Source organism: Brienomyrus brachyistius, unplaced genomic scaffold, assembly GCF_023856365.1.
Source record: "Brienomyrus brachyistius isolate T26 unplaced genomic scaffold, BBRACH_0.4 scaffold33, whole genome shotgun sequence".
Lineage (NCBI taxonomy): Eukaryota > Metazoa > Chordata > Actinopteri > Osteoglossiformes > Mormyridae > Brienomyrus > Brienomyrus brachyistius.
In genome coordinates, this window is record NW_026042308.1 from 2,113,079 (window position 1) to 2,137,594 (window position 24,516).

General features: G+C 42.8%; 1 protein-coding gene and 1 long non-coding RNA gene across 2 annotated transcripts in view; one reads left to right on the plus strand and one right to left on the minus strand.

Annotated features, from left to right (window-relative positions):
* The window catches only part of LOC125721465 (NACHT, LRR and PYD domains-containing protein 12-like), a 338,153-nt gene extending 332,987 nt beyond the window's left edge, over positions 1-5,166 (plus strand). Inside the window, exons 10-14 of the mRNA XM_048997390.1 lie at positions 404-577; positions 1,031-1,204; positions 1,858-2,031; positions 2,146-2,192; positions 3,819-5,166. Coding sequence (XP_048853347.1) covers positions 404-577; positions 1,031-1,204; positions 1,858-2,031; positions 2,146-2,192; positions 3,819-4,336 — 1,087 coding nt within the window. The 3' untranslated portion in view covers positions 4,337-5,166. The remainder of the gene's footprint in view (positions 1-403; positions 578-1,030; positions 1,205-1,857; positions 2,032-2,145; positions 2,193-3,818) is intronic.
* Positions 5,167-21,348: 16,182 nt separating this feature from the next.
* LOC125721518 (uncharacterized) lies at positions 21,349-24,163 on the minus strand. The gene is made up of 5 exons (XR_007385795.1): positions 24,062-24,163; positions 23,829-23,859; positions 23,609-23,655; positions 22,550-22,614; positions 21,349-21,614 (listed from the first exon to the last, which is right to left on the minus strand). It is a non-coding gene; the product is annotated as an uncharacterized LOC125721518 (long non-coding RNA).
* Positions 24,164-24,516: the final 353 nt, after the last annotated feature.

Sequence of the window (24,516 nt, forward strand, 5' to 3'; positions counted from 1 at the left end):
CACTGTAAACTGGGGATACTGAGGTCAGTATTACTGGGTATTCCACATTGTAAACTAGAGATACTGAGGTCAGTCTGACAGGGTATTCCACATTGTAAACTGGAGATACTGAGGCCAGTATTGTGGGGTATTCCACACCGCAAACTGGGGATACTGGGGCCAGTATTATGGGGTATTCCACACCACAAACTGGAGATACTGAGGTCAGTATTACTGTGTATTCCACACTATAAAGAGGAGACAGTGAGCAATTAGCTAAGGGAAAGAGAGGAGGGGACCTGCCTTGTCTTAGACACTAAACTGTATTTCTTGAATTATTTATTAGAGCATCACATTTATTTAATAATTATAATGGTGAGGGGATATTATTTATTGGGGAGTTTCTGTCTCTCTCTCTCTGCAGGCTGTCAGGCTGTAGAGTCACAGAAGAAGGCTGTTCTTCCCTGGCTTCAGCTCTGAAGGTAAACCCCTCACACCTGAGAGAGCTGGATCTGAGCTACAATCACCCAGGAGACTCAGGAGTGAAGCTGCTCTCTGCTGTACTGGAGGATCCCAGCTGTAACCTGGAGAAGCTGCAGTGAGTACATAATATGCATTTTGCACAAAAGTAACCTGCACACCAAGAAAACCCACAATGCCTTTCTGCAGTTACATAATAAACAAACACAAACAGCTTCTGTTTTCTTCTCCTACTTCCTTATATTCCACAATCTTATCAGCCCTCTATCCATGTTAGAAATAATTAAGCAGTGAAGCAGGAAACATCCATTCAACCATATACTGTAATCCATGCAAAACATTTGTGTTGGTTAGCAAAGTTAACAGCACTGTTACAGATAAACATGTTGACTTTAACGTGTTATGGACAAAAAAATAATGGACACCAAACAGAGTCGGAATGATTGTTAAAATGATTTTTAATAATTTAATTGTTTTCTGAAAATCCATTATGTCATGGCCCTTATTCTCCTCATTTGAATACAGTGCTGCAGTGTAAAAAGTGGATTTAAAAGTGTTTAATTTTTTTAAGGATGGGCCGGTGTGAACTCACAGAGAAATGCTGTGAGGCACTGGCTTCAGCTCTCAGATCAAACTCCTCACCCCTGAGAGAGCTGGACCTGAGTGACAATGACCTGCAGGACTCAGGAGTGATGCTGCTCTCTGCTGGATTGGGGGACTTACACTGTAAACTGGAAATACTGAGGTCAGTCTGACTGGGTATTCCACACTGTAAACTGGAGATACTGAGGTCAGTCTGACTGGGTATTCCACACTATAAACTGGAGATACTGAGGTCAGTCTGACTGGGTATTCCACACTATAAACTGGAAATACTGAGGTCAGTCTGACTGGGTATTCCACACTGTAAACTGGAGTTACTGAGGTCAGTCTGACTGGGTATTCCACACTGTTAACTGGAGATACTGAGGTCAGTCTGACAGGGTATTCCACACTATAAACTGGAGATACTGAGGTCAGTATTACTGGATATTCCACACCGCAAACTGGAGATACTGAGCCAGTATTACTGGATATTCCACACTGTAAACTGGGGATACTGGGGCCAGTATTGTGGGGTATTCCACACTGTAAACTGGGGATGCTGAGGCCAGTATTGTGGGGTATTCCACACCACAAACTGGAGATACTGAGGTCAGTATTACTGTGTATTCCACACTATAAAGAGGAGACAGTGGGCAATTAGCTAAGGGAAAGAGAGGAGGGGACCTGCCTTGTCTTAGACACTAAACTGTAATTCTTGAATTATTTATTAGAGCATCACATTTATTTAATAATTATAATGGTGAGGTGATATTATTTATTGGGGAGTTTCTGTCTCTCTCTCTCTCTCTGCAGGCTGTCAGGCTGTAGAGTCACAGAAGAAGGCTGTTCTTCCCTGGCTTCAGCTCTGAGGTCAAACCCCTCACACCAGAGAGAGCTGGACCTGAGCTACAATCACCCAGGAGACTCAGGAGTGAAGCTGCTCTCTGCTGTACTGGAGGATTCCAGCTGTAAACTGGAGAAGCTGAAGTGAGTACAGAGTGTGTGTCTGACACGCTACAGATACTTATGCATGTATGTGAAGAAGAGGCACCAATTAATAAATGGATACAGCAGTATTATGTCATTCTGCTTCTCCTATAGTGTGGATCACGGTGGAAAGTGCAGGACCAGACCAGGCTTACAGAAATGTAAGTGTCTTTGCATGTTTTTTATTAATAATACCATGAATACTATGTTATGGTTGTATTCACACAATTGTTGTGATGAGTGTGGCTTTTTGCACTGTGTGTAGATGGATTTCCATGTTTGTGTTTAGGTGAGTTTCATGTCATTTTAGACAACATCCAAATAAGAAACAAAAAATCAAAATCATCACCAAAAACACTTTCAATTCATTTAATCGTTTTTAAAAATATTTTTTACAACTGCTTTATAGCTGCTTGTATTATCTTGGTGTTTGTGTGGGAGTGTAGGATGGTTAAATATATTCTGAATTAATTATACATCTTTAATTTCACAAAAAAAGAATCCTTTGCATTTGTTCTTTTTGCGGATGCCGTGAGTGTATGTGTTTTCTGTGTGAGATTCGTTAGTAATGTCCTAAGGAGGCACCTGTAGGCAGTGAGACCGGACTCTCTCCTCAAGTGCAAAATGTGAATTTGCATTTTTACAGGGTGGTTCTGGATCATTCATTAATATTCATGAGAGAATATTACCGATTGGTCACTGAATCCCTTAAACCAGGGGAGCCCAAATCCAGTCCTGGAGGGCCAGAGTCCTGCGCATTTTTGGGTTTCCCCTCATTTAACACACCTGATTCATCTCCTTGTGCTAATAACCACACAGCTCTTGAGCTGAATTATTTATGGTGGAAAAGGGAAAGAACTTTGCTACACAGGGCACCGGCCCCCCAGGACTGGATTTGGACACCCCTGCTTTAGGTAGTAGAAAAAGGCAGCACAAGTCGATGTTAACTGGCCAATGAGGTAGTGCCCCTCTCATAAATATTAATCAGCCAGCCAATCGTGTAGGGCTTCACTCGTGAATATTAAAAAGTTCTGCTGATCCACGGTGCTAAAAGAAATTAGCGCCCGGGACACACTGGATGTGCGGCGGAAAATATCAAATTTCATTTCGGCGCCCATGTTAACAGATTAGAGCGGCCGCGTGCGTGCGCGAGATGCGGGGCTCACGCCTCGCGGCAGCGGCGCAGCATCTACAGTCACGCGCGCGGTAAGCGGTTCTCTGTGGAAGCGTATTGCATTCATCTGGGAAAAATTAATTCTGTTTTTCCGAATTAATGAGATAATAATCCCGTTTTTCAGAGCAATATTTTTCTGAATTAATGAGAACCTTCCTGTTTTTTATGATGCACGATCTGTGCCGGAATCATCGTTTATATCAGAATCCAGGTCCAAATGTTTATTAAATATCACTTTAAACGTGTAATAATATTACTTAAATATTCTGTTATTGATGGCCATTTTAGAGCCGCACGCGCCGGAATTAGCGGTTAGAAGAAAAGACACTGACTTTAGTATTGATCTCTGGTGCCGTTTTGTGGTAAATATGCTTGTGATGAATATGTCTGATGAATGTCGCTGCTTTGTCATTTTTTAATTAAATTAATTAAGCTGTTAGTTTAGCTCGCGCCCCATTTTGGCGGCTCTTCCCGCCGCCGTCGCGCGCCCACTTCATGTTTCATAAACTTCAGTTCCCGCTTCGTTAGGGGAAGCTGTGCTGTTTTTATATCGTACAGAAACATAAAGTACAGGCGGCCTGATGGGATTAATAATTCTTCCTCCTGCCTACAGACTCCTGCCAGCTGACGCTGGACCCCAACACAGCAAACAGACGCCTGTCTCTGTCAGGGGGGAACAGGAAGGTGACACGGGGGGCAGAGCAGCCATATCCTGATCATCCAGAGAGATTTGACAGCTGGGAACAAATTCTGTGCAGAGAGAGTCTGACTGGTCGCTGTTACTGGGAGGCTGAGTGGGATGGAGGTGCAGCCTGGATAGCAGTGACTTATAAAGGGATCAGGAGGAAAGGAGGGAGTGACTGTGGGCTTGGAGCCAATAACAAGTCATGGATGCTGTGCTGCTCTCCTCACAGACACTCTGTCTGTCACAATAATAAACAGACTCTCATACCCATAGAGCCCTCAGGCTCCCGCAGAGTAGGAGTGTATCTGGACTGGGGGGCTGGTGCTCTGTCCTTCTACAGAGTCTCCTCTGATGGACTGACCCCCCTGCACAGATTCACCTCCTCATTCACTGAGTCCCTCTATCCAGGGTTTCGGGTTTATAGTAACTCCTCAGTGTCACTGTGACGTGTGGCTGGTTCTCCTGGCAAAAAGGTAAAATCTCTGCTTTTTAAACTTTATTATCCTTTTTACTCTGAAATGTACAGAACTGTGCAAAAGTCTGAGGCAGACAAAGAAAATGATGTTTAGATTATCCTCCTGTTGGTGTAAAACTATGATATGATGCCTGTCAAAGTGTGTCAGCTTCGCCATTTCAGAACCTCTGCTAAAATCATCCCAGTATTTGCAGCGACCGTCCAGTGCAGCCATGTATTTTTTGACTTGGCCACTAACACACCTCATACAGCTAGTCAATCTCTCACTGACTTTTTAAACCGATATGTTTAATTATTTAATTGAGCTGTTGGTGAAATTTAACAAAATCGTGGAACAGCTGAGGTGCCCCTGAGGAGAAGTTTGGGAACTGAAGCGGTGTTCATCTAGCCATCCAACTAGATATCAGTAACTTTTTAGAAAACAGAAGAAATTATTACTAGTTTTTATTGTGTTACTCTTAATTTGCACACGTTCTAATGTTAAATTGTGTTTTTTGTTCTAAGCCAAAGTACATTTGCTACCCAGATAAACAGCGTTAAACATTTCTTTGGACTGCCTAAGACTTTTGCACAGTACTGTATGTTTGACAGAAAATAAATGACAGTGTTCAGTGAACTGAATAACATGAAAAATATAGTTTTATACGTTTTCTCTCTGAGTAAAATGTAACTAAATGTAATCCTGATTGAGGGGGGGGCTTTCCCTCTCCCCTGTATATTTACATTTTATATATTTATGTCCATTTACTGTATTCCCTCCCTGTACAATGACAATAAAGGCTTTCTGTTCTGTCCTATTAATGTCCTGCTTCAGCGTCACCCAAAGCATAACTGAGTAACATAATGAAACCACAGTCTGCTGGATTAAGTTAAATTCACTGTATTACTGCAGCTGAACATTACTGACACAATGACACTCAATCAATGTGTATAATAATCATTTAACTGGAGACATAACAGACCGAAAAAAAACTGGAAAATATGATTATGTCCTGGTTCAGTGGATTAAAGTAAATAAAATAATTATTAATATATTTCAATAAATAAAGAAATTTGTTTTGTTAAATAATTAACACCCTTGCCACCCCCACCCCCCAGTAATAGGTCTGGTTGCTCCCCCGTTGGACAGAACGGGCAGGTGCCCAGACACCCTTGCCACCCCCACTCCACTGTAAAAGGTCTAGTTATGCCCCGGTCATACAACGAGCAGGTGCCCAGGGTCTCTTACCCAGCCCCCCACCCCGACCACACTGCAAAAGGTCTGGTTGCTCCCCCGTCATACAGAATGGGCAAGTGCCTAGGCAGCCTTGACACCCCCACCCCAATGTAAAAGGTCTGGTTATGCCCCCGTCGGACAGAACGGGCAGGTGCCCAGGCAGCCTTACTACCCCCACCCCACTGTAAAAGGTCTGGTTTTGCCCCCGTCAGACAGGACGGGCAGGTGCCCAGGCAACCTTACCCCCCCACTCCACTGAAAAGGGTATGGTTGCTCCCCCGTCGGACAGAACAGGAAGGTGCCCAGGCACCCTTGCCACACCCACCGCACTGTAAGAGGTCTGGTTAATGCCCCCGTTGGACGGAACGGGCAGGTGCCCAGGCAATTTTCCGCCCCCACCCCACTGTAAAAGGTCTGTTTATGCCTCCGTCAGACTGGACGGGCAGGTGCCCAGGCAGCCTTGCCACCCCCATCCCACTGTAATAGGTCTGGTTATGCCCCCGTCAGACAGAACGGGAAGGTGCCCAGGCAGCCTTTCCACCCCCACCCAACTGTAATTGGTCTGGTTATGCCCCCCTCAGACAGGACGGGCAGGTGCCCAAGCACCCTTGCCACCCCCACCCCACTGTAAAAGGTCTGGTTGCTCCCCCGTCGGACAGAATAGGCAGGTGCCCAGGCACCCTTGCCACCCCCACCCCACTGTAAAAGGTCTGGTTATGCCCCCGTCAGACAGAACGGGCAGGTGCCCAAGCAGCCTTGCCACCCCCACCCCACTGTAAAAGCTCTGTTTATGCCCCCGTAGGACAGAAGGACAGGTGCCCAGGCACTCTTGCCACCCCCACCCCACTGAAAAATGTCTTGTTATACCCCCGTCAGACAGAAAAGGCATGTGCCCAAACACTCTTGCCACCCCCTCCCCACTGTAAAAGGTCTGGTTATGCCCCCGTCAGACAGAACGGACAGGTGCCCAGGCACCCTTGCCAACCCTACCCCACTGTGTAAGGTCTGGCTACTCCCCTGTAGGACAAAAGGTGCAGGTGCCCAAGCAGCCTTGCCACCCCCACCCCACCTTAAAAGGTCTGGTTATGCCCCCCTCAGACAGGTCGGGTTGGTGCCCTGGCACCCTTGCCACCCCCACCCCACTGTGTAAGGTCTGGCTACTCCCCCGTAGGACAGAAGGGGCAGGTGCCCAAGCACCCTTTACACCCCCACCCCACTGTAAAAGGCCTGGTTACTCCCCAGTCGGACATGAAGGGGCAGATGCCCAGGCAGCCTTCCCACCCCCAACCCACTGTAATAGGTCTGATTATGCCCCCATCAGACAGAACGGGCAGGTGCCCAGGCAGCCTTGCCATCCCCAGCCCACTGTATGTCTGGATGCTCCTCCTTCAGACAGAGGGGGCACGTGCCCATGCACCTTTCCTCCTCTGCCCCCACTTATCTGTCTGACTCAGATAAAGTGGTACATAGATAGATACTGCACCCCTCCACCGCTGACGAAAGCCACTAAATTTTTCTGCAAGCATTATCATTAATAATAGACGTGTAAAAATATACACAGACATCCATTGACAATCCACCATTGGATTCATTTGCTTTTGCAGATTAACATTCTATAAAATGACTGTAGTCAGTTATAATGTCTCTCTATCAAACTGCTGTCATATTTCTTACATCCACTGGTCACGTCAATTCACAGAAAAGCGATCATTCCGGAAACAATGTGTACTTTTCATGGACACCACTAGGGGGAGACAAAACACAGATTACTAAATAAAACAGGATCAGAATTAAATTATAAGAAAGCGGATCTATGCGCGATATGAAATACCATGATTACTCCATTTTAACGGGACATTTCTTTTTATGCAAGTTTGTAACTAGCAGCCATTTGCATTCTTTCATAATAATAAAAAAAAATAATATTATGAGCCATAAATCATCCATATATTTTGCAGGAACAGATATCGCGCCGCTGAAGTTCAACACTTTGAAAATCAGTTACATTTTATCTTGACTGTAAATCAGACCTAGACATGTTTGAGTAGATTACCAGGTTTCCTCTGGTTATTGCACTTACCGCACACAATATGAAGAAAATTTTAGTGAACCGAAATCTCCATGCAATGAATTAGCATCCTGTGAGTATCAAGTGCTGCACGCCATACATTAGCAATGGGCATCAGATCACTGTATTCAACAGGATGAGGGGTTATTCAGGAAGGACGAGTGTATTATTATAAAACTGATTTATAAATCATATTGTTTAAGCAGTTATTACTGTATGTCTTGTTCAATAATCCAACATACTTTCCCAGCTGGCGGCTTTCAAAGAGGATTGACCTCATTGTTACTGCAAAACTCGACATTTATGAAGGCCTCTATACCTTAACAAGCTTACGGTTAAATGAGGCACGGCCCTTGATTTCCTGTCTGGATGTCTGGAGGTGATTTTCTGTCCTGAGTTAGATGAAATGCATGAATCCATTTCCAAAAGCTGTTTATCTGGGTCCCCGCGATGGGGCCCCTTGGATATGGTGCCAGTATCTCACAGGCCTTGGACACCGAATCACTCAGGCATTTCTGAGTCGCATCTTTATTTAGCCTGATTTTTATTTTTTGTCTGGCAAATTTAACACAAACCAGTGTGTGGCCTGAATGACACACTAATGAAAGAGAATTCAGTGGCAGGAAAAGGTTTCCCGCTTATTTACATATATTTCAGAGGTTCACAGGGCTACCAGCTTTGGTCTCCTGGCTGCTGTGACATTTTCAATTCGAGACAAATCTGCACACGCATTTACATGTATGTAAGAGTTTTATTACCTTGTAAATAGTCTGTAGGGTTTGCAAGCTACCCAAATGCCTTTGATGTAACTAATTATAAATTTATAATAGAATAATATAGATTTGCCTATCCCAGGAACAACAGGCGCAGGCGGGAACCAACCCTGGGTGGGAACCAACCCTGTGCGGGAACCAACCCTGGGCGGGAACCAACCCCGGGGGGAACCAACCCTCGGCAGGAACCAACCCTGGCCGGGAACCAACCCTGGCTGGAAACCAACGCACCACAGGGAGCACACACTCACACAGCCACACTCACACAAGTACAGGGCCAATTCAGAGACACCGATCAGCCAACCCTGCACACCTTTGGACTGTGGGAGGAGACCGGAGCAGCACTGAAACACCTCGCTCCAAACGGGCTTCAGTGCAGGTAATATATTAAGGCAGTGTTATGGCGGGGTGTCTGTGATGGGGGGGGTGAGAGGTGGTGTTCAGGCTTAATCCAAAGTAGATTAGTGGGTCTCATTAGGAACAGCGACGACTTGCCCTGTAGAGAGAAGGTGAAGAGACTGGTGGGATGGTGCAGTGACAACAGCCTGATCCTGAATGTGGAGAAGACCAGGGAGATGATCATGGACTTCAGGAGGAAACAGCCCAGTCATTCAGCACTCGTCACTGACAACAGTGCTGTGGAGGTGGTCAGCAGCGTCAGATTCCTGGGGGTGCAGATAACTGACAGTCTGGACTGGTCACCAAACAACATCACCGGTTAAACGGGCTCAGCAGCGTTTGCACTTCCTGCGCCAGATGAAGAGAGCTTTCCTCTCCCATCCTCAGCACCTTCTACCGAGGCACCATAGAGAGCGTGCTGACCAGCTGTATCTCCATCTGGTTTGGCAGCTCGAAAGCCTCAGACAGGAAATGGCTACAGAGAGTGGTGAGGGCTGCAGAGAGGATCATCGGGACTTCTCTTCCATCCATCCAGGACATTGCGCACAAACACTGTCTCAGCAGAGCCCATGACATGACTCCGCCCACCCCCACCACAGACTGTTCGCCCTTCTGCCCTCTGGGAAGAGGTTTTGCAGCATCAGGACCAGGACAATCAGATTCTGTAATAGATTTATTCCTCAAGCCATTACACTCCTGAACTCTCAATACCTCATGGCAGCCCCCCCCCCCCCCCACACACACACACACACACACACACACTCCGCCTCTCTCCATCCATCCACACGTCACTTTCAAGAATTGCTTTTTTTTTAATTGTCTACTGCAATATGTCTGAAACGGCGATGTACACTGGTGTTTGCTGCTATAGTGCTGTTAATATATTTTTATGCATATTCTATGTTAATTCCACTTTATAATTTTTTTTATACACTCTACTGGGCCGATGATGAGTCAATGCAATGTAATTTTGCTCTGATGTACACTAACCAGTGTATGTTCTGAATGACAATGAAGTAGCTATTCTATTCTATTCTATTCTATTCTATGTCTGGATAAGTATGGGCTGGAATACAGAGAGAAGCTGGTGGCCAAAGCAGTGACGGTCATGAGTGGCAGATGCTCTGGGGTCCAAACAGGAGTTAGAGAGGTTGCCAGATATGCATTTTATGTTCACTGCAGCCCACACTGTTCGCATCTTGTCATTGTTGACTGTGTGAAAAATGTCCCTGTAGCTGCATGTTTTCTCCTCTTTGCTGAAAAGACTGTATGTGATCATGTCAGGCTCATATGTTCACAAGAAATGGCTGGATGTACAGAAAGAAATGTTCAGTGGGGCCCAGGGGAACTGCAAAGGCTCAGTGAGACTAGATGGGCCTGCTGCCGTGCTGCGTGTAGAAACCTTACGGAGAGGCTGAGTGCTGGACTAAGGCTGCCAGGTGAGATTTTAGATGATGCCGAATCCCCAGAGAGCTGCAGAGGCAAGAGGACTGCAGTCTCAGATTGACTTGAATTTTGTAGGGCTCCTTGTAGTGTTCAGAAAGGTGCTCGATCAAGCAAAGTTTCTGCCAGACATGCTGCAGTCACCTAAGGCTGATCTTAGCAAAGCAGCTGACCTCACTGACACCCTCAGACAGACCTTTGAAGAACATCGCAAAGAGGACAGCTTTACTGAGCTGTGGGGTACAGTGACTGAAACATGCAGTGATCGCCACATTTCTGCCACCGTCAAACCAAAAAGAACCAAACACACCTCAAGCAGACCACATGATAGTCAGTCACATCTACACCTGGACAGCAAAGACATGTTAACAGCAAAGACGCTTTCAGAAAAGGAGCATTTATTCCCACCATGGAGTCCATGATGAGGGAGATGGACAGGTGCTTCTCAAACTCCAGCTGTAACATAATGAGCGGCATACAAGCACTAAGCCCATCAGACAGCGACTCTAAAAGGAGGAGCTGCTTTTGTTAGTGGCTCAGGCAGGTGGCTCTGATCTGCAAGGCTTGGAAAGTGAGATACAGCAGATATAAAGACTGGAAAGAAACAGAGCAGATAGTAAAGTGAAGCCATGCAGTCTGACAGAGTCAGTGAGGATCCCGGCTCCTTTAAGGACGTCTTCTTTGGACTTTATCCTCTGTGTCAGATTGCTGTTGTTTTGCCAGTGAGGACTGCAGGCTGTAAGCGCAGCTTTTCAGCGGTGAAACTTGTAAAAAATCACCAGCGATCAGCCGTGGCAGATGAGCGTCTGTGGAATCTAGCTGATCTCAGCACTGAGAACCAGCCTGCAAAAGCACTTAATGTAGAGGTTTGTGAAACGTTCTGCTGCTCAGCACAACAACCGTCGCCTTAAGGCGTCTTAAGAAAAATGTGGTCACTGTAAAAGTTAGTGCACCACCTTTTACACGGTGGAGACTGAATACATCATTACTAACGGACTCAGAGTCTCTAGAAGTTATTAAAAAAGATTGGACAACATTTATTGAAACAAATGACCTGCCTGGTATCTCTGCTTACAGACTCTGGGAGACGTCAAAGGCTGTAACTCGAGGTAGAATAATTAGCACACAAAAAGAAAAAGGAAAAAGCTCTCGAGACAGAACTAGAACAGAAAATTAAAACTTTGGAATCAGCACATGTTTCCTCCCAAGAAAAACACTGAGCTGAGAAAATGTAAAATAGAATTAAGTAAAAAAAGAATTAAGAGACAAAAACCTCTTTCTGTCACAGGTATGTGCTCCATGACATGATCGATATGGACTCCACACTCCCTTTCCAGGGTGTCACTCTCCCTTTCCAGTGTGTCACTCTCCCTTTCCAGTGTGTCACTCTCCCTTTCCAGTGTGTCACTCTCCCTTTCCAGTGTGTCACTCTCCCTCGTGTTTTCGGATCCGAGTGGAGCTTGTGGTTACACACCAGCTGCCACCAGTTGTTATCCTGCAACATGAATGATTCTGTATTTGAATCTCTTCGTCCTCAATCTGAGTCTGAGTTCTTCGAGGAAAGTCATCAAGTGGTCAAGAACCTATGAAGGAGATCAGGAGCTTGTGGTCTGTATGCACCGTGACGTCCAATCCCAAGAGACATATGATCATTCACTTACAGGCCCGTGTCACACCAAGGGCCTCTTTTTTGATCAGTGCGTATCGGGTTTCACTGGGAGTCAGACTCCTACACAGACATGTACATCACTGGTCTGTATTCTCCATCTGGTTGGGGACAGGCAGGGAGAAAACCTGCCAATGTAGTTCACCATCCCCACGATGCGTCTCACTCCTTCAGTACTCTGAGGTTTGGGCATGTTGATAACGGCTTTAATGTTGTCGGGATTCACCTCAGTCCCTGTTACGCTTATTTTATGTCCCAGGAACTTCACTCATTCACTCTGACCTCACAGTGTTCATTTAGAGTGAGGTCTGCATTCTCAAACTTCTGGGGAACTTTGCATATATTTCCCAATTACAAAAATGTCATCAGTATAGCACATTGTTCTAGGTGTGCCTGAAACAATCTGAGAGATTCTCAGCTGGAAGTGCTCGAGTGCCGAGGAGATCCCAAAAGACAGTCTGTTAAAACGGTACCTGCTGAAGGAGAGTAATGAAGGTCATCAAGGGCTCGGAGTCTTTATATGAGGGTATCTGCCAGAATCCCGATCAGGCATCCCGTTTGGAGATCACTACTGCCCCGTCCAGTTTGGCAAGTGTGTCATCCACAGCTGGGAGTATGTGCCTCTTTCAGCAGACACTTCCATTGAGTCTTGTTAGGTCCACACAGATCCTAATATGTGGCAGAGTGGGCTAAGCCTCGGAAGATCGGAAGGTTGCTCGATCAAGCCTGGTTTTGGCAGAACAGCCACATGTCTCTGGGCCCTTGAGCAGAGCCCTTAACTCCCAGCTCCATAGGTGCCACTGCAGGTGGCTGCCCTTTGCTGCCAAGCTGACTCTCACCTCCATGTGTACAGAGCTTCATGTCCAGGGGCTGACAGTGCATATGGTGTCGCCACCTCAGCTAACTCTGTCTTATAATACAACTTCCTGCTGATTCACCTGCCTGTTGATTTCGGCTGTTAAAATTTGCTCTCATATATTATAATGTGTTTAATAATAAAATACTCAGTCAGGGCTTTGGTCTCTGCAAACTATTTCTGCTCATCAGTAAAAACCAGCGTGTCATTGCTTTTCTCCCCAGTCATGTACAGCAGCGAGTTGAATGGTCTTCCTCAGTCTTTTCAGATAATCCTGAAGCTCCTCGAAATCACTCAAAGCATCGTAGGCACTGAGTCCAGCTGCTTGTCCTGTCAAAACTGAAGCTTCTACTGAAAATATTTGCTCCAGCTCTCATGTTATTTTCTTTGCTCCCCTCTTGGAAACGCATCTGTAAGCTGGCCAGCTCCCTCACTTACTGTAGCAGGCCCTAGTATTGCCAGATCCTCTGTATTTCCTCTGACCTTCAAACTAATGTTGGTTTTCTACTCACAGGCTCCTGCTGCCGATCTTCTGACCCCATGTATAATATTCTGCTGTGAATCTTAGAATTTCCAATAGACCACGACCACCGATGCATTCAGACTCAGCCTTTTACTTCTGTATCTTCTCCTTTTCCTGTATCTCCCCTTACCCAATGCTTTAGTGCCCCCTAGTGTCCTGACATGGTTCTGTTATAACACTTGGTGGTGGTTATAATCAAACCCAACCCCCCGGCCGGCAACAGAATAATTCAGCCCTGTCATTTTTATGTCTTTTGTAAATATAAAACTTACCAAAGAATAGTGTCAGAATGACAGGATGCACCTCAAGTGTCTATTTCCTACTGTCTCATTGAGCTTGAAAGAATCACCCACATAATATGAGGACAAAATTTACTTGAAACCAGCTGAAAAGTATCACTGTCAACACCAATTTGTATGGCAGGTACCTTTACAGAAATGCAACATGAAAAACCCAAAAATACCCATATAACATGTTAAAATGAAGAAATGCCCAAACACTACTGCTCAAAAGTTTGGAATCCCTGAGAAAAGTTTGTTTTTGAAAGAAAATCACATTTTCCAGACCCAGAATTAAATTAATTGGAAACAGTCTACATGCTGTTAATATAAATGACTATTATAACTGGAAGCTGCTGTGTGTAATGGAAAAGCTAGATAGGTGCAATGGCTGATTCACACCACTGGGGGCACTATGCTGACATGATTGGTCACTTGATTGGTTGCTGGTGATAAAATTAGCCAAGGGGGGTGGCTGATTTAATACATTTGACTGTTGTGGGAGGGGTCCCTGCCTTTGGCATGACTCTAGGCTACAGCATCAGAGTCTCTAGCCTGAACAGCAGATGCCTGTCTGGTCCTCAGCCGGCAGCTTTATTAAACAGTCCATGAGATGAACAGAAATTTGAATGAAAATACCAACAAAAAATGTCGGCTAAATGACTCCTGTCATACAGCATCTGTGTGTCAGACTCACAGCGACGAACTGGGCTGTTAATAAATACAGGTCCCTCGTGTTATCAGACTCTGTGTTTCCCCTGGTCCCTGTTGGCCACATAGCTCAGCATGTTGAGCATGTGATTGTCTGTGAACCTTTCTGTTCTGTGTTTGAATCCCACTTCCTCTGTTTCTGTGTTTTACTCCCTAGTGTTTCATTTGTGTGAGTTTTTCTAGTTCCTGTGTCTGGTGATTTTGTATTTGGTTTTGGTTAAATTCTTTGTGCCCGTGCTTGTGTTCCTACCTGTCTGTTACTCCCAAGGCTAAGTTCCTGTTTCCCTGTTTCCTTGGTTAGTTCTTAGTTTCCCTCTTCAGTTCCCTGAGTTAATTAGTTTCACCTGTTGCCCGTTCTTGTACCTGCCCTTGTGTGTTTCCCTGATTGATCGTTATCCTGCACCTTCCCCTATTGGTTAATTGTCTGTTTCACTCCTGCTTGTCACCACCCTGTTCAGTTTTTGTATTTAAGTTCCTGCCTGAGTTTTAGTTCCTAGTGGTTCATTGTTTGTGATTAGTATGACTAGTATGATGTTGATTGTGAATGTTCTCATTCTGTTACATGTATCTTCTGCTTACCCGCCTGCTTGTGATTAGTATGACTCTGTTGACTGTGAATGTTCTCATTCTGTTACATGTATCTTCTGCTTACCTGCCTGCTTGTGATTAGTATGACTCTGTTGACTGTGAATGTTCTCATCCTGTTACATGTATCTCCTGCTTACCCGCCTGCTTGTGATTAGTATGATTCTGTTGATTTGTGAATGTTCTCATTCTGTTACATGTATCTTCTGCTTACCCGCCTGCTTGTGATTAGTATGACTCTGTTGACTGAATGTTCTCATTCTGTTACATGTATCTTCTGCTTACCTGCCTGCTTGTGATTAGTATGATTCTGTTGATTTGTGAATGTTCTCATTCTGTTACATGTATCTTCTGCTTACCTGCCTGCTTGTCATTAGTATGACTCTGTTGACTGTGAATGTTCTCATCCTGTTACATGTATCTTCTGCTTACCCGCCTGCTTGTGATTAGTATGACTCTGTTGACTGTGAATGTTCTCATTCTGTTACATGTATCTTCTGCTTACCTGCCTGCTTGTCATTAGTATGACTCTGTTGACTGTGAATGTTCTCATCCTGTTACATGTATCTTTTGCTTACCTGCCTGCTTGTGATTAGTATGATTCTGTTGACTGTGAATATTCTCATTCTGTTACATGTATCTCCTGCTTACCTGCCTGCTTGTGATTAGAATGACTCTGTTGACTGTGAATATTCTCATTCTGTTACATGTATCTTCTGCTTACCTGCCTGCTTGTCATTAATCTTTGCTGATCCCTTTTTGTTTCTGACCCTCGTGCTCCTTTTTGCTTTTTGTCGCGTTCTTAGTCTTTTCTGTTTTATTTACAGTTTTTCTCCATTGGTTTGGCTCATTCCTTGAAACAGAAATGACATTCTCAAAATAACATGGACAAATCTCCAAACCACCATGCAATTGTTCACAACAGAATGGCATTTCTCATTGATTTCATCAAACTGCAAATGTCTTAGTACATGTATCAAGTGTCTCAGTGCATCTTTGCAAACGGTTACGTACAAGTAGCCTACAGTTAGCACAATGAACTCACATTTAGCACATTTTCCAAATAAATAGATCTTGCTGATCTAAACTGATTAGTTGATTCTCAGTGTAATGGTTGTTCTCTCCAAAACATGTCAGCATGATTTCATTCTGTAAGTCATCATATGCACAATAGTCTGTTCAATTGTCAAAATTAGTCAAGAACATAATACCATGAACACCATATATGAATTTCTTGGAACATATACACTACCTATTTGATAAATTCATGACAGTAAGTGACAGTCAGGTGAAATTTGAACTTGATTAACGAAGGATGAGTTTCCCACATCTCAGATCACCAACCAAACCGTTTCTTTAGTTACCTGACTGGTGCTGTCTATGGTTGTCCATACACCAATACAATCCAAATCCAAAACGCACAGGGTAAATGTGCTTTTCTACTCTTACGAGAACTGAAAGCGCTTTACAATTCATGCTTCACATTCGCCCATCCACACACCAGTGGCGGAGGCTGCCATGCAAGGCGGGGTTCAGTGTCTTGCTCAAGGACACTTTAATGGGGTCAGTAGAAACTAGGGCTCGAACCTGCAACTCTTTGTTTGCTAAATGGTAGCACTACCTCATGCACCACCATTTTCCCCAAATGTAAGGAGAAGGAGGTTCCTCGGAGCTCCGAGATGTGTTTGGCTGTAATAAATCTGTAATATAGCTATATGACATAGTTTTTCATAACACCAGCATTTATTTTTTAGGCAAAAATGGCAGGCAGATCAGAACTGGCCGGATTTGATGTTGCAGCTTTTATACTGAAAGACAAAACAAAATTAAAAAGTGCTGAAGTTTGAATGACTGTGTGTTTATTTCAGTTATTTTATATTGGGCTCAAGGTCTGGTTTCATCATACAAATGCAGCACAGATAATGTTTACTTGAATTTGCTGAAAAGTAAGTGATACCAGAATCAGGGGGTCAATAAGCTTTTAAGTAATAATGTGGATTGTGCTTGGGGTAGAAGCTGCACGTTGTGTTGAAGAAAAGTATAGATTTTCATTTGACAAAATACTCAAAGTAATTGCAATAATAATATTAGTGACATTCATCTTTAGATGACATTAATTACATAACTAATAATACTTTGAGAAGAAATGTTTTGTTATTGTGTAGATGGAAAGACATGAAAGTGATGTGGAAAATTGCCTCTTACCACTGAAACACATGCGGATGGGTGGTGCTAATAATGGTACTGCAGCTAGCCAGTAGGGGGCGCTTGACATGTAGTGTTTTCACCTTTTAGAGACGTTATGGCCTCCATATTTTTTGCATTCAATGCTTTGATCACAGATTTGAAAGCAGTATGCATAATGCATCAGGACTCACACTGAAATTCCCTATATTGAGTGTATATTCTATATTCCCTGTGCAGTGGGCTGGCCCCCCATCCTGGGTGGCTCCCCACCTCATTCCCATTGCTTCCAGGATAGGCTGGACCCCCTGCGATCCAGTAGGATAAGCAGTTTGGAAAATGGATGGAAGGATGGGTTCTGTAGGAATGTTGGTACCTTGGAAACACATATACAAATGTACCTTATATGTGAGTTTGGATATGGGTGTGGCTGCAACTGGAGAGGCTTGTAGTACATATTCTGCAAAATTTTCATAATGGTTGTTGCAAATATTATGTACAAACCATGACAGAGACTTAAATGCAAACATGGGTTTTGTTGAGAAAATATCAGTTCATGAAATACATTAATGAGGAAACTGTAGTTGCTTTTACTTCTATTTAATACTTTTAGGCACACACACATCACAAGGAGAATAAGCTATTATTTATAATAATTTATATAGCATGCAATGATTAAACATAAAAAACTATAGCATAGAAAAATTCAATGTTACTATTGGACAACATGGCTATGGAAATATAACAGAGAGCGGTGAGCTGGAGACCAGAGTCTTGACCCTGAGGAGTGAAATAAAATATTTAATTTCTCTGTTGTGTCGCAAACCTGACAGATACACTACTTGTCAAAAAGAAAAGAACTTACTTCCTCACGCATTTCTAAAAGGATGTTTTTGTCAAATCCCTCCAACTCACTGAAAAACAACAGATCAAAATCACATATTATGACATAAATAAAAATATAATGTAGACATATAATATAGACAGTTCATGGTGCATTTTGTAATACTCAAGACACACCAAGGTCATGCACAGTGCATACTGATAAAAGGGAGGGGAGGGGAAAAACTTCAATACATTCTCTGTATCACAAGTGTTACCTCCAACAATTCAAGGTGGTCTGTCTTACAGTTGTCTTGGGCGCTCGTCCGCTCCTCCCGTGTGCCACGCCCCCTCGTTAACCTCGTGTGGAACCCCGATGTCATTCGCTGTTTCCAGTTGTTTTCATTAGTCCTATGTATTTAACTCCGCTTCAAAATATGTTTCCCCAATCGTGTCATTTAAGTCGCTACTTCTATTGTCCCGTGTTCCTAGCTAGTTTCCCCAATAAATCCTTTGTTTCCCCGATTCGTGACGTGACAACAATCAACATGAACACACCACAGTCCACAGAGCCAATCTGATGAGGAACATCCTGCGAAATACAATATAGTATTAACGAAGACATTTGTTACAATTCTAATACAAATGTAACGACAGAAAATGCTGAAATCCACTTTACCATGTTATGTTTTTCAAGTATTTTCCAGTGTCCTGGACTTATTCTGTTTGTCAGTTTGCTGCAAATAGAAATTTGGAATTGTCAGGGGCACAATAACTACAGCTTTTCATGTAAACGGGATTAAAGCTCTATGTAGGAATTAATTGACACACAGAAGACCTTTTGTCACATTTGTAAATCTTTCACTGTTGCGCCGCGTCTGGCTGTGAGTGTGACCCAGAGCGTATGACAGTCTCTGCCCCAACTGTCGGCAGGAATGAACTAAGAAATTTATGATTAAAAAAGACCTAACAATACGACTTAAATGTTATAGCATTTATTGTACAATATACTATACATATGATCAGGAGCGCACATAACTGCATGGTACGCAAGTACGCATTCCCCGTACACGCGTGACAATTCTTTGTTGTAGCAGCGCAAATGCGTATTTATTTTATGTGCATTCACGCTATGACAAGAAATTACCGTGCAATTTGAGACAAGTCTACACACGTATTCACATTTATATAACGGTTTTATTACCTTGTAAATAGTCTTCAGGATTTGCAAACTGCCCAAACACTTTTGATGTAGCCAGTTTTAGGTTTTAAATGGATTAATAGAGATTCTCCATAAGATTTATTATGCGTATTATATATTATGCGTATTATGCGTTTATATAGTGCGTTTGAGTCTGAAAGCCCGAGTCTCGCGCCAGATGCGTCAGAGTTGGCAAACTGCTTACAGCCGAATCGGACCTACGACCGGTCAGTCGGAGCCGAACGCGGCCGAAAGTCACCGACGAGCTGCAGAGGATCGCATCGTCTGTTATGGTACGAATAGGCGTCCGTGACAACAGCTTGGTTACTTTTGAATCACATGTACTTATCTTCTCAAACTTCTTACGATCATCTGAAAGACAGTTTGCATTTGGAAAACTCACAGCATTTAAAAAAATGGACAAGCAAGAAATTAAAGTTGTTAAGATTAAAATTAAAATTAAAATCAAAGTTAAAATAACACCTAAGGAAGGGGGAACTTTTTCCCCAAAAAATGAGGCACTGGAGAAGAACATCGGCGAGAGCGTGGAGATGGTGAAGATCATTAAGAAGGATGACACGGACAAGCCCGGATCGACATGGAGGGTGTCTTACATACCGAAGGTAAAGCACTGGCTTAAGAGACCTTATTAGAACACTTTCATTCGAGCTTAAAATGTGTTATATCAATCATCTTTCCTTGTTTTAACAACCGGCTGTCCCAGACTGGAACCGAAGAAAGTTTCCGTGGCCAGAGGAGTCGTCCATGGAACGCGAGGGACAGGCCACCCCCCCTGGAGGAAGCAGGAGCGACCAAGAAGAGGCCCCAGCTGAAGTTCCTCCATCGGACAGACAGCAACGTCTCCTGCGCCCTGCGAGCAGAGAGAGGCCAGGGGCAGCGTCAGCATTCGGCGGAGGAGCAACTCCAGACAAGAATACATGGACTTATGGGTTATGGCCAGGGACGGAGGAAGGACAGAGACATTGTTCCTGATGGACTTGTGGGTTATGGCCGGGGTAGGAAGGATAATAGAGAAACTGTTTAAGTATTATTATAGATGTCAGATAGGATAGGATAAGATAGGCTAAGTTAACATATGATAAGTTAAAATACAATAAGATAGACAATAAGTTAAAATATCATATGATAGGCTAAGTTAAAATAAGATAAGAGCTTTACAATAAAACATATACTTACTTTTCAAACTGTGTCTTTGTCATCTCTTCAGTGTCGTGTCTGTGGTTTGATAATTTTGCATCGTTAATTTATATCTGACACTCTCCTAAATATCAATAAGCAAAGACGGAGGAAAAGATACGGTTAAGTTAAAGGAAATGATAAAGTATCAAAATCACAGTATTACCTTATTTTGACGCAGAAAGAGTCATTTCAGTGTTACTGCCACCTATGAGTTAATGGCCGCAAATGGTGTTAGAAGTGCCGGTAAATAACGCGGCGTAAGTTTAACTCCGGTGTGCTTCTGAAAAACGGTAAGTGACAAAACTGGTAAGTAGCAGGTAAAGTGGTCATTTAACGTAATGCTAACGTGCATTACCAGTTAGTAAGTGTTTTACTATATCTTACACTACGTACTTACACGTACTTACAACCCCTTAATTTTTAAAATTAAAATTACGTTAATTTTGTCCTTAATTATTGCTATATATGAAATTAAGGGGAAAGGTGCAATGATTAAGGCCAATTAAGGGGTAAAACTACTGAATTTCCTCCTTACTTTTTCAAATTTGCCTCTTAAATTTACTCTCAAAAAATCCTTATTTAACCCCTTTTTTATAAATTAAGGGGCAATTTAAGATTGTTTCAAGGTCTGTAATTACATAACATTGCCCTTTAATTCTGATTAATTAAGGGGCAGTTTAAGACTATTGCAAGGTTCCATTACTACTTAAAATTACTTACATCTGTCCTCAATTCTAATAAAGGGAGTTTAATATTATTATAGGGGTCCACAAACCATTAAAATTCTTTATTTCACCTATTAATTTTTATTAATTAAGTGATTATTTAAGACTGTTTTAAGTTCTTAAGCACTTAAAATATCCTTATATCGCCACTTAATTTTAATTGTGTGCTCAAATGTTTATGTAAAAATAGAGCATAATAAATCACAAACCAATATGACAAACGTATTGTTTTATTATCATGCATGAATGAATTACAATGAGAAAAGCTTCCTTCCTTTTACCGGCCGCTTGTCCCCTTGCGCTTGGAAAGCCTTCGCTGGGCTATAAGTTCCGTCTTCATAGCCTCTTCCTCCTTTACATTTGTTGCTTCCTTCCTTTTACCGGCCGCTTTCCCCCTTGGGCTTGGAAAGCCTTCGTTGGGCTATAAGTTTATGTTTGTTGCTTCCTTCTTCCACTGCTTTTCCCTCCTCATCTGTCTTCTCTCCTCTCTCTCTCTTTTCCTCTCCCTTCTTCTTTCCTATTTCCTCTTCTGCTCTTTGCTCCTGCTGCTTACTTGACCCATCTATGTATTTTTTCCTCCATTTCACTCTTTCTCCTGCCTATAATGGTAAAGAAGAAAAAAATATTAGGAAGATGGAGCTTCTTCAAACATGCAATTACTACAACTTGTACATCAAAATGTATTGACATTCGGATCAGTCAGTAAGATGTATGAGATAAAAAACAAACCAGCCAGTGAAAGAGTTTATATAGCCTTATTCTTGTTATTACAGGGTTTTTGAGGGTGTCTGCAAATCCATATTATGTTATATATATAAGGTATTTGCTAAAGATGGAATCGTGGCCATGTTAAAATGTGCTGATGTTTCTTTACATTAACCTGTGTCAGTAAATGCTGGGTGAGGACTTGGACTCACAGTGGTATAGAGGTATAAGCAAGGTGTGTCTTAATAACCCTCAGTTTTAATCCCACAGGTCCTTTTGAAATACAGTGTATATTATTAATAATCATGATGCTCTCATACAACAGGCACTGTGGACAGGTTAATGTGCCCTGCAGTAATTTAACATGTCTGGCTTTTAAATAGAACAGACTTTACTTCCCCTTCTGTGGTAATTATGAATCTGCGAATCTGTATATGAAGCTGAAGAATCAACACAAAACATTAGCAATTGCCACTAATTAACCCAGAAGCAAATTCCCCCTTAACACCGTATATTTTACACTGGTATATTTGTGACTCCATTCTGAGAGCAGAGTGATATCCACAAGCATCACAAACCAGCCAATCACAGGTTGGAGAATTTAGCCAACTGGTCCTGTGTGTATATTAAATGTTTAATGTACATGACAATAAAGCATCATGCTTTTTAAAGCAATTTAAGGCGTTGTTTGTCAATTAAACCATTTTTAATGCTATGTAAGACCAAATTGGTTTAATTACTTCTAATCCTAATAATGTCCCACGGAAACCCAGTCTTAGAGCTGTCCAGAAAAAAAATATTTTGATGATATTTCAAGGAAATTACTTACTTTGTAAAGGCGCTTAATAGGAGGTGTGATGTCCTGGAGGCAAACCTCAAGTGCTTCTGTTCTTTCTACAAGAAACCACAAACATTTCAGGTATGTAGCAATTTGAAACATTGTTCAAAATTAAGTTCAGTTCACTCCACACAAGCAATAGCTTCCATTATTTCCATTCCACATTTAATATTTCGGAATTAGGTTAAATGACTGATATTTTAAACTATATTTGTCAAACACTGCGCCCACTAACAGGTGAATAATATTGATTACCTGGTAATAGTGGCACCTGGTAGTGGGTGGGACCTATTAGGCAGCAAATAAACAATGTGTAGGATATACTGGGATGCAGAAAAGTGGACAAGCCTAAAGATTTGAGTGACAAGGGCCAAGTTGTGATGGCTTGATGATTCGGTCACAGCATCTCCAAAACTGTAGGGAAATACATGAACGGGTGACGGAGGCTCATTACATGGCAGATAGTACAGCAAACCTTCAGAGGTCTGGAGGAATCCACGCCCTGATGAGTCATGGCTATTTTGGCGGCAAAGGTGAGCCTGGGCCCCACCATGAACCTGCTGACCACTGCAGGACCATCTCACAAGAGCTGGGGGTTATGATCCAGCTCTCTAGCCATCACCAAATGGCCCATGTCAAAGTCACTCCCATCCTCACACTTGCACATTGTTTCTGCTTCTAACACGTCAGCTTCAAGGACAAAGCATCCACCTGCTGCCTAATATAACCCCCCCACAGCCAGATGCCACTGTAACCAAATAATCAATGTTATTCGCTTCACATGTTATGGCTGATCAGTGTATAACCTCTGTATCTCAGTTACGTTTCAGACTGTTTTGCTACATTGTGCAGATTAATATGCTGTGTTTATAATACATTTCAAAATTTCCCAAAATTCAGCACATTGTCAGTTTCACTGGCCAACACACTGATCATCGTAACATCATCAAGTTCTTTAGCCAAATTAGGTGTGCTGAGCAATGGGAAACCTGACACTGCAGTACAGTGAATCATGCAGCTGCACTGGAAAAATGTAAAAACACATTTTACCTCCAAGGGCCACTGTTCTCCAACCTTTTTTCAGCAGTCTTACACGTCTGTAAAGACATAAAATATGTTTGCACATATACTGTACTGATCCTGAGAGGATTAAGATGGCAAAAATATCAATTGGGCTGGTGATTGCACAATATTTTAGAAGCTAAATTATGAAATGTATGACTATATATATTACACAATGATAAGGTATAAATACAGAAAAGCTACATACCGTTGGAGTGAAGCTGAAGTCCTTCTCTCTTCTAGACAATGGAATCAGTAGAAATGAAGTTTTGCCACGACATGAGAAGCCAGAAAAGTGAAGCAGAACATGAACAGGAACATTATTCAGCCTTGGCTGACTAGGTCTGTATTCCGGACATTACATTCATGATTTAATTTGACTGCAGGGGGCTTGAATAATTTTAACTTGCTTGCAGGTTCCCTATGTACAGTATGTATTACCTTTCCTGACCTTCGGAGGTCCTCCCTCCTGTTTCGGAGCATTTTTAAGGCTTTTTTCAGAATTTCCTGCTCTTTGCCGACGAGGCTGCAGGGCAACTCTGCTGTGACCTTGAAATTACATGAAATATTCTGTTAAAACACTTTATTTGGTGATTGAAAATTTAAGCCCTCATTGGGCTTTATGTGGTAAAAAAGTAAAATAGAGAAATTAAACTATTTGATTAGAAATATTGATTTTAAACAATTTTATGAGGTACAGACTTTGCTTATGACAGGGTTCCAGTCAATTTCCGCTCCCTTGCAGGCAGTGGTCCACATTTTTGATGCACCCAGGGATGATCTTACAACAGCCTGGTGGAGACGTGTAGATAAAAGAAAGATATCAGTTTTCCACCAAAAACGTTAGAATAGAGAGGAGTGCAGGTGGACATAGAATGAGCAGAATGAATGGTAGC